Source organism: Spea bombifrons, chromosome 3 (assembly GCF_027358695.1).
Source record: "Spea bombifrons isolate aSpeBom1 chromosome 3, aSpeBom1.2.pri, whole genome shotgun sequence".
Lineage (NCBI taxonomy): Eukaryota > Metazoa > Chordata > Amphibia > Anura > Pelobatidae > Spea > Spea bombifrons.
In genome coordinates, this window is record NC_071089.1 from 52,585,003 (window position 1) to 52,602,938 (window position 17,936).

Consider the following 17,936-nt stretch of genomic DNA (forward strand, 5'->3'; position numbering starts at 1 on the left):
AGGAACTACAACTCCCGGCATTCCTCGCTGTTCTACGGCCCAACCGAGCATAATAACGCGGAAGTGGTTGCCTTGGCAACATTCGGAGCTTTAATCCTCGGGCTTGCTGTAGCCAGCGATGGCTCCGGGTGGCCCTGAAATTCTTTCCTCTGCAGACAGCAAGGCGGAATGTCTTTTCTCCTTGGAGATGTTGGTGCATGATGTGAGGGTAGACTGTGCAACCTTGGCATTGAGGGAAATGCCTTTGCCGACTGTGGCTTTCCGCTTATTGGAGTTCCCCACCGTGCTTCTGTACCCGAAGCCTGGTTATTTGGATGAAGATGTGGACCTTGATTACGCGCCGGGACTTTTACAGTTGTCTTTCGATCGGGGGAAATCATGCATGTTCAGGCAGAGCATCTCGTCGCTGCACAGGTTACTGTCCAACACTCCTTTGTACGTATTACTGCTAGACCTGCGACCCAATGTCCCATTACTGTTGGGAAGTTGTCTGATTTCGCTCTCTGAGACGGTGATGTTGTTGAAAGAAGCATTGGAAAAAGGAAACGAGGGTCTTCCTGCAGCACCTTGCTGGAAAGGTCATAGTGGGAGACACATGCTGCACGACCTCATGGGCAGAAAGGTTGGTAGTATTTCCTTGAGTTACCGGCTGCTGTGTTTAGGGGAAAGTGTAGTGGGACACATGCAGTTAAACAGAGAGCCAGAAGAAGGTTGCAGACCTTTGGACAATGCTCCAAATGGATCAGCAGATTGTGTGCCTGAAAATAGATCTGTTGAACAAATGGCAAAGGTTCTTGAACAAATTCCACCACCTGTAATAGATTCAGCACATAGTCCGCCAGCACCAACTGCAGCAGAAAAATCAATCAAAATAGACAACAAGGATCCCTTGGCTAAAAAAACAAAGATATGTCGGCAAAATCAATCAACTGTGCCAACAATGGCACATCAAGAAGGCAGGTGCTCTTCAGGCTCGGATGTGGGAGACAGATTGTCCGATCTTGAGAATGAAGCCAACGTTCATTGTCCTCCACCACTTTATTACCACTGCAATTCTAAGGCCGAGCTAGTTTCTGAAGAGCTTCCTGAAGTGAGTAGGTCTTTTGGTGGTGTTAAAGTTAATGCAGAGGAAGATCACCTGTCTGAGGCAGAACCTGAAAAGGTTCCCCGGAAAAACATTAACCACAGCAAACCAACCTGCAATATGAATGTTGGGGAAATAGAAAAAACGCAGCTGCAGCAACAGACAAGATCTGCTCTCAGTCAGTTGCCCTTATTAAATGCTTTGCTCTTAGAACTATCTGTTTTAAACGATCAACTCCCAAGGGCTGCGGAGGCAAGTATTTCTTCAAGGTTAGCATGGCTTTACACAAATGGTGCCAATGCTGAAACGATAGAGCCCAAATCACCTTCATTGGAGAAAGCAGCAAAGAAACCACCATCTCCAAAAATAAGACGAAATAAACCAGAGGGCTTTTCAAGATCTCCATCTGCCACAACGTCCACAAAAGAACAAGAAAAAAGCAAAGAATGTATAAACGTTACCTCTTCCGCACCACAGGCAAATGCGCATGGCAAGAAAAAACTAATTTACGGGATTACAAACACATTTAAGCTACGTCTTCAGCAGACCAATCCTAATGTACTATTGAAGCATGAAAGGAGAGAGCAGCGAAGGAAAGAGCTAATCGAGTTTTCACAGCAAAAGAAGATAAGGCAGAAAGGAATATTGTCAAAAGGTAGAATTTCCCAAAGTTCTGTCAAGAAAAAACAAAAAGGAGGCCTTCACAGATCCCTTGATGAAAATGTAGAAACTTTAATACAAGGAGGAGAACGTAAGATTGGTACTTTCCTCAACCATGAGGCTCTTGATGCTAATATAATAGAAAGTCATTGGGGCAATTTTGCTACAAAGGGACAGCATGGAAAAAGAGATGGACTCTCCATGAAAAATTCTACTTCCGTAGCTGATGAAGATCTGGAGAGACATTTAAAATTACACCTGTCCAAGTCATCACTTCGGACTTCTGAAGTCAGTGACCACGAAGATTTAAATCATTCTCATGTAGTGGCTGGGCGAAATACTTCGAGCAGCCCCAATGGCAGGGTATCTGCAGACTTGCTTGCCAGCCAAGACTACACAGGATACTCAGATGATTTTACAAGTGTTGATTTTACTGGGAGGTATTCAGATGCTTTTGACAGCAGTCCGGAACCAGTATTGCCTGGTCATAACAGGGATCTATCCAACAGTGATTCGGAAAGTGGCAGTAACTCTAACTATAACTCCGTAACTCCTAGCATTTCAACCCCACAGCCTACCGTTTCAAACGCGTCTCCGGTTCAATCGTACAAAACAACCATGAGGAATCAAAAGCGACAACAAATACGCATACCCCTAGCTGTTTCTTATCGTGACGATAATGATGACCAGTCTGATAAAAACTCCGAAAGTGGAGGAGAAAGAAGTAAACACGACAAAGTTCAGCACGTGAACCGTGAAAGCCCCAGGCTTAAAAGCGGTCCACAACGAGATGATGCGCTTACAGAAAGTGAATCTTATTCTTACGACAAAAATATTTCTGCAAGGACATCTAAAGTCAGTGTACTTTCCAATCTGTCTGGGGAGGACGTGAGTTCTCAGGATAGCACTACTCAGCGCTCAGAACAAAACCAAACGCAAAAAAGTTTATTGAAGAACATATCAGATATTCAAGTAAACAAACTTCAAGGATATACTTTGTAAATGTAGATACTCATTTTAAATGTATTTATTTTACTTTTTTTAATGTAACACTAAACTATTCACAGATGTGTTAATGTGCTTTCTCGTATCCCATGTCCGTTTTTATTTACTAACAAAAAAGGGATGTACAATATCTGCATTATACAGGTATAAGGTGTAGTGTGAATATACAAAGTATGGTTAGGTGTTAAATGTGTTATACCACTTAACATATAAGTAGAGTGGAAACGCTGCATTAACATTGTAGAAAATAAAATAAAAAACAAAATACATAGAACCAAATGACCCGCAGTGAGATTATTGGAGAATGTTTAACATGAGATTATGCAAATGATATATTTATGAAAACAATTAGACGAGTAAAGTGTTGCCAATAACCTTAACAGATAAAGCCTTAAAGCGAAAAAAGGGACAGCAAAGTGTGGCATAACATTACTTGTTATGCAAAATCACTTGATGGTAAGCGAGTCCAGGTAATCAAAATAAAAGTCCAAACTTTCGGTCTTGCTCTCAACGCGTTTAGCCAAGTGAACTTGGCTTCCTCAGGAGAATTTGTGTGTTGTCCGGATAATAAAATGAGAAAAACGTGTATGTATTAACGTGCGGTGCCCTGTCGGTTTTTATTCGCTAGATGCTTCCTGATATTGCATCATGACGTAAAGCGTTTTTTACAAAAACTATATTTAAAAATACACTTATTGAATAAAAATATACTCACGGGATGTAGTTTTTTTTTTTTAACACAAACATTTATTTGCCCAAACCAAGCATTTTGGTATAAAATAGTACAAGAATATGATTTTTTAAATTTACTTAAGGATTCATATCTTTTCCAATTATGCAAAATTTACTTCAACTACCACTGAAAATCTTAACTTCTGCTCAAAAAAATACATATTATATATATATATTTATAGGATAAAGGGAATTTTCAATATGGATATTTGACGACATTTTCATCTCAACTCGTTTGAAAAAGTTTAATTAAGACATACTTTGTGTGGCTTTTATTTATCTATTTAGTGACTAATTCAATAAATAAGTCCAAGGAATACGAACAGTTACTGTGATAGTTTGGATAATATGTTTTATGTCCAGCAGATGGCAGCAGATTAACATTTCAAGGTCAAGGATAAGTTTTAATAGTTCTGTTACCAACACGGATCATCGCCTGGGCTGTCTAAGCCTGTTTACCTTCACAAATGTGTTCCTAAATTTGAGCATGATTGGAGATAGCGACCACAACCTTTCATAGAAGAACTGATCCAGCCACAGCTCTGCAAACCGGGGCCAATACAAACCATTGTCTGGAAATCTATTCATAAACAGGACTATGTATAGGACACATGGTCACGCATTTAGACAATAAGGATATGGAATTCTCTGCCTGCAGAGGTAGTTTTATCAGAGTCTGTACAGATGTTTAAACAACAACTGGATGAAGTGGCGAGGGGACAGTTGGGGCCTATTGATGTCTTCTAGGGCTGTGGAACACTCATACCAAGCAAGCTTTCTTAGCTCTTAGAAAGAGACATCAGGGGAGGCAAGAGATACAGAGGGAATGGGATAGTTAAAGGGACAGTCTAATGTCCCTGACACCCCTACTATAGAAGAATATATATTAAAGTACTGTGTGAGTATTTAATATGCATTTGCCCATAAAATTAAAAATAAAGCACTTAACTGACAGAATTTGCAACCATGCGCTGACATTTCTTGCCACAGATTGGCTATTTGAAGCAGTCAAGGGAATACTTTACACATTTGCAGTGGGGTCTCAACAGACCACTTCACAGCGTTCACCAGAGCCAGCGCTGGAGCTGGCCAGAGCCCTGCTTGCTGATCACAGTGTGAGTGAAAAATAACAAATAACATTTATTGGGAGTCTAGTGACATCACTGGTATCTAAAATGTGCTAAAAAACAATCAATGTCCCTTAAACCACTACACGTATAGTGTAAAAATACAGAGTATTCTCTAACAAGTAAAACAAACAAAAAAAATGTTTTATTATTTTTTTTTTTACAGAAACGCCCATTAGTGGTATCGCTCTGCAAGTGACATAGAGCTGTGCAGACAGGCCACTTATACACAGAGCTAAACCTGCTAATTGCACCAGTTTACAACCGATTGCTACTGGCTGGTGCTAAGAGCAGTCGGGAGGCTGGAGAGGCTTCCCATGCATCGCACCAGCTACTGCCCCAGTGAAGAGCTAAAGTGGGCGGGGCTTTCCTATCTGGCGAACGAATCGGTTGGCCGGTGCCGTGAGTGGTCTGTACCGTTTGTTGTTGGGTGGTGCCTGTCCATAGAGGAATGAGGGAACCAGAGAACAATTAGGCTGCAGGCCGACAGATGGCGCTAGGGTGCTTTTGGCCCTCAAGTCGGCTGAAGACTCCCTGGGTGCGTTAAACCATCAGACCGGCAGAGGGCGTAAGTCTGCTGTTTGGCTGCTCATTTATTGAGCAAAGTACAAGAAGCAGTAAAAGAAAACCCGGTACGGGAGGATAATCCCGTGCATCTGTTTTTTTTCCCGGTTCTCATATGCTAGTCCTGATCGCTGTTGGAGGCAGGAGCTCTGACTGCAGCATGGGGCGAGCGATGTTGATAGCCAGTGATCCATCCGTATAAGAGGCTCGGGGTATTCATCGACCAATCTCATTTGGCGGACGGGGCGACCGGGCGAGCTGAAGCCGGTTATCTAAGGACACTATCCGTAAGTCGCACATATTTAGATCCTAGTAATTCGTCTATGCATTAGTCTGTACGGCTGTGAGTGCCAAACCTGCGAAGGATTGTATCTCCCCGCAGCTGTGTTCTCCACCCATTGTTTCCATGTACGATTAGGGTGAAGTGTGGAACTCACTTAATACACATTGTTCATTAAATCGCGTTATAAAAGTCACATCGGTGGAGGGAATATTGACTCCTAAACTAGTAGTAGCTCCCATCTAACATGCATAAACCTCATAGCCTGCTAAGCTAGCTGCTCCCAAATGATGATCATAATTATGATAAAGTATTTTTCTGACTGCTCCTTCAAAGTGTTTTGGAAGATGATAGAAGCATCTCCTTATACAAAGACTCCTTGCAGTGGAAGCAAGGAACATTCATGGTGGAGTCTCTCCAGAGAGACATCACATTGATAACAAAGTCGGCAGACTCTCCACTATTGTGCCTGAGAACTGCTTTACATTTTTAAACACAAAGGGTGCTTATTTTTTCTATGTTTTTGAATGCTGCAAATAAGTTAGATTGCTATGTATGTATGTCAATGTATATCTCATATAATTAAGTGGAAAAAAAATGCACTTATTATGTTAATATGTTTATTTTAGTAAGTATAGATGACCAGGTTGTATTTCTTTATCAAAAGGAATATTTAACTATTTCCTGAAACCTGGTTTTCCCAGCATTGGGTCTGAGGTTACCTTGATAAGTTTTTGTTTTGTTTGTACATGATTTCAACTATTTTTATTTTTAGTACTCAACCTATGTTACACATTTCAGAGTTCTATCATGGCAGTTATGTATGTGAGGTGCTCTCTCCAAGTTTGTCTTTCAAAATTGGAATTAATGGAAAATCAGAAGTCAGTATTTCAGTTCCTGGCAGGGAGATTAGTCCTAGACCAAACATTGAGGTTTTGTTCACCTTTTGGATTTAGCTCAAAAGCGGAAAAACAGAATTGTGGAAAAACTGAAATTACTTCTGTTTACCTGAAAAGCCAAACATTACTTCACCCAAATGAGTATGTCATTTTGTAGAGTTTTGTGTTTTGGTGGTGCCCAGTTCTTTGCCTTTGATGCTTTCACACATGTGTTTGTGTACATGGGTGTGTGCATGAATATGTGTGTGTATATGTATTATAGATTATGTCTCCATATAGGCACACACACATATATATCGCACATGCTATTACACGTTAACGTTTTTAGATTTCATATTTTTTTTTAATCTACTTCATAGCATAAGAAGTCCATTTTTATTGTTTTGTTTTATCTTCACACGTTAACAAAGAGGGATACTTCCCTCAAAGTCATTTTGTTTTATTCTTGTTTCCAAAATGTACCACTATGGATATAAAACAGCGGCTTCTTTAAACATGCGATGACAGTGAGATGTGAAAGATTAACGGTTGTTCTAAGCAGTACCTTTCTTCATCAAAAAGCCCTCTGACCTTTTAATAATCACTCTCTTCTTACGTCTCCTCCCAAAAAAAAGGGTTGATACTGCTATCATCTTTACTTAGGACAAGAGCAGTAAAGAGAGAATAATGTAGCTTTTTTATGCATTTTGAGATTGCTGAGGCGTATTGTTAATCCAATGTTGATAATAATAATTATCACTGACAGTTAATGAAATATACAATTCCTTTATAACAAAAGCAGTGGTGCACTCATATCTTTTGTGTAGAACAGCTTGTATTTTCAGTAGCATAACTGCGTAATACAAGTGAACACAGTACGTGAATGTAAGGATGAAAATCCGCGTACTTGATTTAACTAGGTAGGAAAGTAATATAGTAGCTGATCATATAGTGATAGAATTCGGGCAAATGTTTTTAACCCCTTAGTGACAAAGCCCGTACATGTACGGGCTCAAAATGCATTGTTTTCAATGGGTTTAGGGACCGCCCATTGTCCTTAAGGGGTTAAAAAAAAGACCCATTGCTATTACATTTTTTTTTAGTAAGATGCAGATTCTGATGCTTCCTTTTTATTTCTTTAAACAAATATTTTCATATTATTATAAATAATACATCTGTCGTATACTTAATTTCCTTATAGCGTTTTCTTCCTAAAAAGACTAGTGGTCTGAACCACAGTTCTCCGTAAATATTTTCTTTTGTTTTGATCTGCCCTTTTATTTTTTTTCCCTTTTTTTTTCTTTGTTATCTTGTATAACAGATCTCGGGGAAGGTGGAGTTCCAACTGTGCATTTTTATCAAGCGTGGCCTTTTCCCTGCAAGGGTATCTAATTTTAAACAAGGCATGCTATAAAGAAGCACTGTCTTGTAAATCCCCAACACACAGCCAGCTGCAGATTTTTCCCCCCCTAAGGTTTTCATAAATGATATCCTACAGAGGTCCTCATAGACTGACCTTTTGTACCTACCCTTTGTTAGAATGATATACCCCATCACCCCCCAAGAAATACAGAAACACCAGACCCATTGTCTATTTAATAACACAACTGTGTATGTTTACGATCATTGAAAATATTATTGTTTTAGTAAAGGTTCTCCTTTTATTGTTTACTACCTGTCAAAATGATACGAATGCCAATGTCTCAGTGGTAAGTCGTATTTGTCATTTTAAGGGCGTTATTAATAAAGGGTTAAATCTCAGTGATAAATAGGTAGTTATCTTTGGACATATGCATACACATAGACACACACACACCTTCCAAGTTACTGTTGGGCTCAGTTATTCATAATCTGGGGCAACGAAAAGTCTGCTCTGTGCTTCTAGTAATGACTGAAGCATTGTTTTGTTTTATGAATTTTTTATTATATGAACATGGATATTTAATGTGTTTTCCTGGTACGTTTGCTTTGCTCACAACAGGCTAAAGAGATCTAATAGCTTGTTGGTGGATGTGGGTTCTTACACTGTAAAATTATATGCATGAATAAGCAAATATGTTTCCATGGGAAAAACCATGTTTTTGAACGTGATTTATTTGGCGGTTCTTGTAAATCTATCGCTTGCAAAGAGTTCTGGCAGTTTTCCTAACCAGGTCTCCATTGCCAACAACTTTTTATTGTTCATAACAATTTTATTCCTGCACAGTGATAATAAAGGGCTTTGTCTGTTGCTCCTATGGTGCAAAGATCATTATGTTATCTACCCACCACTATAATCCCAATTATTTACATAACATCCATAATTAGAGTTACTGGGTGCACTTTAATGCACATGAAAGCTGATTGTCTCCTTTAAATTAACCCAATTTGGGCTTGCAAACACATAGCCATTAATCAGTATCATCTCCTTGCATAGCAGCACTCCACTGGCTTGCGCAAAAATTCCATAGGAATTAATGACAAAAAATACTCTCATTTCCCATCAAAGTACTTTAATATGACATCATCGTTGGTAGGGCTGTTTGGATCGTTAGACTGTCCTTTTTAAATGCAAAAACTGCTCTTTTTGTGAGTATACATGGTTAATTACAATATTGTAGAAATTGAACTAAATTGTGAATATAAAACAAGTATTCCAATTAAACTAGTGGCCTAGTAGGGCATTGGCAGACCAAGAAGTCATTTCACACTGGCTATGAATTATGCAGGGCCAGCTCAGCTCTTTTGTAGAAAACCTTTTTCTTGTTGACCTTTCATAAAGCATGTTTTTTTGTTTTTTTTTGTGTGTAAAATCTTTGATTGAAAACAGCAACTCACCTGCCAACCACCACCTTTGTAAATAAACCCCTTTTTGCATCTTTTGTTCTTACGCTCTGTCTCCAAACCTTACAATAGTTAATACCATAGATGTCTGGGTAAACATCCAAGTGGCAGTTTTCCTACAGTTTGTATGATGTCATCAAAATGTAGGTGCAGGGTTTCTTTACATAGACTCTGGAGTCTTAAGAAAACAGGATTTTTCTTCATTATATACCGTTTCTACTATTTGATATTTAATTGGGTATGTCATCAGAGACTGAATTAATTCTGACCCTGCATGATGCATAGTTCAATCAGCAAGATCTTGAAAATCTGGGATATGCTTATATATATATATATATATATATATATATATATATATATATATATATATTAGGGCTTTTCTTTGAGAAGCTCACTGGGGCTGGCCCTTCGTGTATGCAGAATTCAGATTGAAACCATAACTCCCGCTGTGTTGATGCAGGAGTGCCAGCATGCACTGACACAACCTTTTAAAACCGCTTTAATAAGATGAAGACCATATAAAGCTGCCCTCTGTCCCTTCATTCCGTTTCTGTGATTTAAGTGGATTGCAAGTTCTAGGTTGCCTGTTTTTGGTGAAGATATTATGAGCCTTCACTTCCAAGTTGATGCTATGCCAGTTTGTCATGCAACATTCTGGAGGTACCGAGACAGTTCATCATTTTTTGCACTATTGTATTAAATGTCAATTTGAATGAAAGTTTTAAAAATACATATGTTATGGTCAGGAGCTTGGTATCTACAGCTGCATTAGAGTATTGTGGGAAAATATCTCGGTATATTTTATTTGGTACTATGTTTATCATTGTTCGTGGGTGTGCACTGTCTGAACACAATTTTGAAAGCACACTAATGTCACAATATGAGATCACAGACAGCTGTTTGATTCTACAGGGACTCTCATGCCTACTTAACAGGATGGGTTGTTTGCTACATGTGAGCCTAGAATGGATAGTAATGTTACTGATGTATCCTCTAATGCATTTTGTACGAGCTGCTATGTATAATAATTTATAAATGTATCTACAATGTATGCTCACTTAACTGTTAATCCCCATAAATCTCGCCGAATGCCAAGGTTTAAAACATCTGTTCATTACATCTGTTTATATCTCCTATGGACTGCATGGCTTCATCTTGCGTTTCCATTACGTCTGTCCTAGAAATCCTGGTGCAAATGAAATAAAGACGGCTCCGTTTTGTTGTTCGTTTCCTTCTGGTGATGCAAATGCGGACACCACAGTAACCACTGAATCTGAGTAGAAGAGGCCCTGGAAACCAGGGGCTGACTGGGAATGAAAAGCAGCCCTGGAAATAGTTGAACACTACCCCATGTATTTTATTGAGCGGTTAAACTCATGTGGCCACGTGCCACACCAGGGGCATAACTAGAAACCACAGGGCCACGGTGCGATAATTGCCCCAGGGCACCCCAACTTCACAAGCAGCTTGTCACACAGTGCCACCTTTGACCCCCAAACATGTCTGTGCAATCTTGGTCCCCAAATAGCCTACAAGTTCGCCTTAAACAGCCTGGCTGTGCCACCTCTGCCCCCTAAACAGCCTGCCTGTGCCACCCACCCCCAAACACTTTTACATTCATTCACCCGTTTGTTTTAAACAAAATGACTTGGTTCCTTTTATAAAATGAAGCCAGAGGGTTCATACTAGGTTTATATTAAATTAACTTGCATCGTGCTACAGATATTGTTTTCTACAAAATGTTGCTATTAGTGACAGGAATGGAAAAGTTAAAAAAAAAAAAATGAAATTGGAAGTAAGATTTGTTGATGCGAAGCATGCAGATTAATGTAGGATTCTTGTCAGAGTGAACTGAATACATCAGCAAAATATAGAAATACAAGCATTAAACTGTAAAAACCATCTGGAGTGCAAAAGCAGATTGCTTACTCATACTGACCTAAAAGTATAATTTTGGCTTCTACCCTGCTTTTTTCAAGGCAATTAATTAGCTACACCAGTATTGCTGAATTCCAGTTTTGATCTTGCAAAATCATCAAAAGGTTTATTAATTATGTACTCCTGGAAAGCATAATTCTTGCTAATACATTAAATAAATGGAAATGCCTACAAATTAACCTCTATGTCTAGGTGGCCATGTATGTCACCGCTTTATAACGTGTCAAAGGATTTAATTGAGGAATTGGAGTGGTAGGTCTAATTTTTTTTATTTTTTTTTTATTTATTTTTTTGGAGACTTAAGACAGGTGTATAATGAATAACTTTTGATATGAAGACATTCTACCAAGTCCTGGTTTCCTGTATTTTAATTAATATATTAAAAATATATTTTTTTCTGTAGCCAAAACTTTACTGTGTCACAGAGGAAGGAGAGTTCTATTCTCATTGTTTGTTTCTTTAGGGCGAATCTACTAAATGTCCAATGTTTTATGATCTACTTTTTATTAAAAATGTTGATCTATTAAATATTGAAGTTTGCAATAGGTGCATTCAGGATTTTGTTACTGGAAACCTTACCAAAGGAATAGCTGCAAGAATTGATTTCTGATATTATGAGTATAAATCCGCTGGATATTAAAATGTTTCTAATCGCCCGTCTTAAATCATTTATCCAAATTAATGAACAGAGTTATTCTAGAATTAAGGATGGTAAGTGGTGGCTTCTTACTTACTCACTTACTATGGTTCTTCTCCTGCTAGGTTCAATAATTGTCAATAATGATAATTCAACTGCACTTGTACAAGTAGTGAATTCAGAAAGCTGGATGAAGTATTGCATGATTTTCTGTAGTTCCCACCTATTTTATGTTAAAACATATGTGCCAATAATTGCTCCCTACAGCCAAACATTCCAAATGGCCAAGGAAGACCTCATATTTGTAAGGGGTGTTGCCGGGATTGTGTAAGCCATTACGAGGAGGAAAATATAGTTTTTTTTGTTTTTTAAACAATATTTCTATGTTTGGTGCACAGCTGCTTTGTTTTGAAGCAACTGGTAAGCGCAACGTCGTAATACGGCTCAAAAGTCATAATAACATTAACGATGTCTATGGAGAAATTTATAGTGTAAGAGCTCCTTAAGAACCTGTTATTTTGACATTGTAAACCTTTTTCTTGTAGTTATTTTTCATGCGTTGTCAGGGGTCAAACTAAAAGCTGCTAATGATATATTAGTGGAGGTGGGCTGAATATTAGTAGTTTAGATAAACATGGATTCTAGAATGTTAATATTAAATCTGAAGTTCATGATCCATTGTAGTTTAAAAGTCTGAAAAAAAGAATAAAAATGTGTATCATATATCAGCGTTGCCACTATGAGGTATTAAACTATATCCGCAATGTCATACATATGATTTAAAGATAAATATACCGTATTTGTAACGCTGTTAATGGTAACCACAAGTGCCACTTATAAATGCCAGCATGTTACTATTTAAATTATATGCATTGACAGTGAACAAAATAAAGAATCCAGGGGAATGATTACTGTAAAATCTCAGGTGTAATACGCTCAAGAGTCCTGAAAAGGAGGGTTGTATTACAAGTGAGTATTTAATACTGGGGGGGTAAAAAAAAAACCTTTAAACCATGGGTGCAATGCTGCTGGTGTCTAGTCTACTGCTTCCTCGCAGTCCTCACATGCTGACTGAGTCTGATTGCAGGAAAAATACCTTATAGAGGGCTGAGGAAACTCTGATGGAGAGGGCTTTGCTGGCGGCTGTACTTACCTTACTCTTGGTCTCGACTTTTCACATTTTTTTTTCCTAAAAAGTTTTGATTTGAGGGTTCTTCCAGCATATGTAAACTAATTGACCTGGACTAGATGATTTTTTAGCAAGGGATAGCTGATTGTAAGGATATTGGGGCACACCTCTTAATTATTGAATTCAGGTGTTTCAATCAGATAATGCAGTCTGCATTTACAAACATTTGTGGGGGCAAAATGGTCATTCTAAAGTCCTCAGTGTCGTACTGTGATAGGATGCCACCTTTGTAATAAATCAGTTCATGAAATTTCATCCCTGCTAGATAATCCATAGTCACCTGTAAGTGGTATTATTGGAAAGTAGAAGCGTTTAGGAACACCAGCAACTTTAAGCGGAAGACCACATAAAGTCACAGACCAGGGTCACTAAGTGCTGAGGCATATGGTGCGTAAAAGTCACAAACGTTCTGCTAATTCCATAGCTGAAGAGTTCCAAACTTCCATTAATATCCGAACAAAAAATGTGCGATTGGAGCTTCATGAAAATGGGTTTCAATTACGAGAAACTGCATGCAAGCCTCACATCACCAAGTAAAGCGTTGGATCGAGCGGCGTAAAGCACACCGCCCAGTAGCGTACCTAGCGGGGGGGGGGGCGGTCCGCACCAGGTGCCGCTCATCAGGGGGGTGCCAACTTGCCGGCACCCCTCCAGAGACGGACAGTAATGTCCGTCGCTGGGGAGAAGGCTCGCAAGGGAGCGGTATCGGAGGTCTTTAACAGACCTCCTGCTCCCTTGAGTGATTTTAAGCCGGTTCAAGGATCTCCCTGTTAAAGACCTCCGATACCACTCCCTTGCGATCCGCGCGGCAACAGCTGTTGTGCGCCGGGGTTTGTTGTCAGATCCCGGCGCACAACACTGAAGCCGCGCCCACCGCTGTCCGTGCCCTCTGAACCCCGTGCCCTCGGAAGAAGACAGAAGAACTGAAGAAGAAGAGGAGCGAAGAGCAGGAAAAGGAGCTGTAAGGAGAAAAGAGGAAAGGTAGGAAAGCATTCAGTGAGAGTGACAGTGAGAGTGGTATGTGTGTGGATTGGGATATGTGTGGATTGGTGTGTGTGTGGATTGGTATGTGTGTGTGGATTGGTATGTGTGTGTGGATTGGTATGTGTGTGTGGATTGGTATGTGTGTGTGGATTGGTATGTGTGTGTGGATTGGTATATGCGTGGATTGGTATATGCGTGGATTGGTAAGTGTGTGGATTGGTAAGTGTGTGAGAGTGATGGGTGTTATGCTGTACCATTTCCAATGTATTTTTCATTATATAATTATGCTCTAAAGTACATCATAACTCCCATCACTCTATACTGTTCCATACAGTGGCAGAGCTGGGAGACAGAGGCCTTGCACCCCCACCGCAGGACTCCTGAAAGGTAAGTGAACTTCAAAGAGGGAGAGGGTAGATAGTTAGAAGGGGTAGATAGGGAGAAGGGAGCGAGAAGGGGTAGATAGGGCAGAAGGGAGCGAGAAGGGGTAGATAGGGCAATCATACTCCTATCATGCCAAGTCTGCGAGTGCCTCCTGGAATCTGGGTATGCCTGGGCATGATAGGAATGTGATTGCTGTTAACAATTATATATATATATATATATATATATATATATATATATATATATATATATATATATATATATATATATATATATTATATTGTTATTTAATTGTTTTGTCCTATTTTGGTGTGTTACTTACTTTAAATAATTGTTAGATTTTTTTTTATGGTGTGTGGGGGGGTCATATTCAGTTTCGGCCAGGTAGTTTTAAAGTGTGTGTGTGTGTGTGGGGGGGTGTGCCACATACAGGATCCGCCCCGGGTGCCAAATACTCTAGGTACGCCCCTGACACTGCCACTGGACTCTGGAGAAGAGGAAGCGTGTTCTGTGAAGTGACATATCACGATTCTCTGGCAGATGCCAGGAGAACGTTACCTGCCTGACTGCATTGTGCCAACTGTAAAGTTTGGTGGAGGAGGGATAATGGTATGGTGCTGTTTTTCAAGGCTTGGGCTAGCCCCCTTCCAGGAATCGTAATGCTTTAGCATACCAAGCCATTTTGGACAATGATATGCTTCCAACTTTGTGGGAACAGTCCTGGGAAGGCCCTTTTTGTATTCCAGCATGACTGTTTGTACAAAGCAAGGTCCGTAAAGACATGGTTGGATTGGTTTGGCGTGAGAGAACATGACTGGCCTGCACAGAGCGCTGACTGCAACCCCATCGAGCACCTTTGGGATGAACTGGAACGGAGATTGTGGGCCAGGCCTTCTAGTCCAACAACAGTGCCTGATGCTCTACTAGATGAATGGGCAAACATTCCCACAGAAACACTCCAAAATCTTGTGCAAAGCCTTCACAGAAGAGTGGAAGCTGCAAAGGGGGGACTAACTACTTATTAATGTCTATGTATTTAGAATGCAATGTCATAAAAGTCCCTGTTGGTATAATGGTCAGTACTTTTGTAGTCCAGGAGGAATTTTCCCAATTTTTGTGCGGGTTTCACCTTTTTCTGAATCAACAACAGGGTTGAACTTGATAGACTTGTATCTTTCTTTTTCAACTTCACTATGCTACATTTGCTGAAAGGGGACGTAATATGCATCAGTGTGAGTATAGTAATGTGGAAGCAACCCAACACTAAATGTTACGCTGTATATGTAAAGATTTCAGTCTTGGGCTTTTGCGTGTTTTTTTTTATTGGTAATGATTGCAGTGTTAAATTTTTTCCTAATCCCAATAAAATGTAACGCTGTGGCTTCCAGTTCTTATTTTAATATTGTAGTCATTAAACCATCCCTTTTTAAATGTGTTTATCTTATTACTAGTGAAAACTTATTTTCGGACTGGGATCCTTAAAAATTCTTGAGCACAACTAGCATGCTGTGAATGAATTCACAAAAATGACGCATGCTTAGGACTTGTGAACACCTGTGGGGAGACACTTCCCTTGCAGCTTAGCTGTCGTTGACGGCTAATGTCTTAGACTTCTCACATCCCTTGGCAATCATCAGCTCACCAGCCTACATAAATATGAGGTGTAAGTATCCCTCCCACTACTTCAGTTGATCATATTGCCTTAAACACACTATCTGCAACTCTTTCTGACATGTTAGTTTTCTGTATCAATGTCCTTTTTGTATGAACATGCTGTGCTACAAATTTGAGGGTTAAAACCTTTATGCCTTTGGTATTAGAGATGACAATACACCACTCATCCACCAGTTATAGCTTACATAACTAAAACATTGATGCGCTTTTTATATGGATAAACGTATTGGGACACCTGACCATTACACCTACAGGGACTTTTATGACATTGCATTCTAAATACATAGACCTTAATATGTAGTTGAAGCTATAATAGCTTCCAAGAACAGAAGACTTTCCACAAGATTTTGGAGTGTTTCTATGGGAATTATGTCCCCTTCAGCGTACCAAGCCATTTTGGACAAATGCTATGCTTCCAACTTTGTGGGAACAGTTTGGGGAGGCCCTTTTCTATTCCAGCATGACTGTGTCCCAATGCACAAAGCAAGATCCATAAAAACATGGTTGGATGAGTTTGCTGAGGAAGAACTTGGCTGGCCTGCCCAGAGACCTGACCTCAACCCAATCAAACACCTTAGGGATGAACTGGAATAAAGATTGCAAGCAAAGCTTTCTCATCCAACATTAGTGCCTGACCTCACAAATGCTCTACTGATATGGGGGGGGGTAGTGAGAAGGGGGTGCCAGAGGAGTAGTCCGCACAGGGGGAGCCAGAACACTTAAGAGCCACATGTATGGCAAGCACTCCAATTGGTTTGAATGGGAGTGCTTCAATTAGCCAATCTGTGGCAAGAAATGTCAAACTAGGAGGGCAGGTGCAACATTTTTAGGTCAAGTAACTGCTTTATTTATTAGTAGGATGCATATTAATGTACTCACAGAGGGTTGTGTGTAGGTGTCAGGGATATTAAACTGTCATTTTTAACTTTACAAACTCAAAATGATATGCTCCAAATCACTACATAGGGTAATTTTTGTTCCTGTTTAAACTAAAAGTGGGACTGCCACCATACTTTTAGTTCCATTATTGTTCTATAATTGTAAAGAATAGGTATATAATAGTCGTATTTTAATCTACTTATGGTTCAAGTACTCGCCTACCCATGATCCTCTATTTGTGAATCTAGTTCTCACGACCTGGAAACCTTTTAGGGATTGGAACATGGTACTGATTGTGTCTCATGTCATATTTAAGCCACAAATTGCATCAAACCTCTTCCCGGAACCCATGTGTTGTTACAAAACAAAATGTATCTGTCTTTGCAACAATACTCTGGCTTGTCGTACAACACTTTTCCCATCAACTGCAAGTAAATTGCACTGGGATAAACCAGAATTCATTGCAAGATTTTCCTGCTCCTCTGTTTCAAGCAACAAAAACCTACTTTGCACCCCACTGACAATACAAATATGAGTCCTACAAAAAAGCCTCAAAGTTCTGCTTTCAAAATAAATTCAATATTCAAACTCAATTAAGAAAAACACATTCTCCCTTAACATTCATATTAATCATGTCAGGCTTTGTAAAGAAAACCTATTGCATGGATTTAAAAAAGAATTTCAGTAGGAAGAAAAACCTTCAGTTGCATCCTTGATTGTCAAGGACTACTATAAACAATGTAGCAAGAACGCTACAAACAATTTAAGGAAAGGGTAATTAATCTTCAAGCTAATCTTTGACTAAAAAACCTTAAGGATATTCACTGGTGGTTTAGCATTAAGAAATTCAGAGGGACAGCTGCATCCTTGCCCAGGAGAGTACTTACAAAATAGTGCTGTGACAGTTGGTTCCATCAACTTCAACTGCAAATGCTGCATAGCATGCTTCATGGCATCTTTGAATGTTCATGGCAAACATGGGTAAGCGTGAGACTTTTTTCCCAGTTGCCTTTTTGGTATTCTATTTGTTGCTTTGTAGAGTCTTTATCTGTTTCCTAATTACCGGGTATTGCCAGACATGTATTTACATTTTGACCC

General features: G+C 39.5%; 2 protein-coding genes across 2 annotated transcripts in view; both read left to right on the forward strand.

Moving 5' to 3' along the window:
• Positions 1-102: 102 nt before the first annotated feature.
• MAP10 (microtubule associated protein 10) lies at positions 103-2,782 on the forward strand. Its single transcript, XM_053458503.1, has one exon. The coding sequence runs from the start codon at positions 119-121 to the stop codon at positions 2,744-2,746; it is 2,628 nt and encodes an 875-aa protein (XP_053314478.1). The 5' UTR covers positions 103-118; the 3' UTR covers positions 2,747-2,782.
• Positions 2,783-5,306: 2,524 nt separating this feature from the next.
• Positions 5,307-17,936, forward strand: part of SIPA1L2 (signal induced proliferation associated 1 like 2) — a 99,673-nt gene continuing 87,043 nt past the window's right edge. The window contains exon 1 of the mRNA XM_053458484.1: positions 5,307-5,459. The gene's annotated coding sequence lies outside the window, so the exon portion shown is untranslated. The remainder of the gene's footprint in view (positions 5,460-17,936) is intronic.

Coding starts and splice junctions, on each gene's coding strand:
- MAP10 (XM_053458503.1), top strand. CDS start 119: ATGGCTCCGGGTGGCCCTGAAATTCTTTCCTCTGCAGACAGCAAGGCG.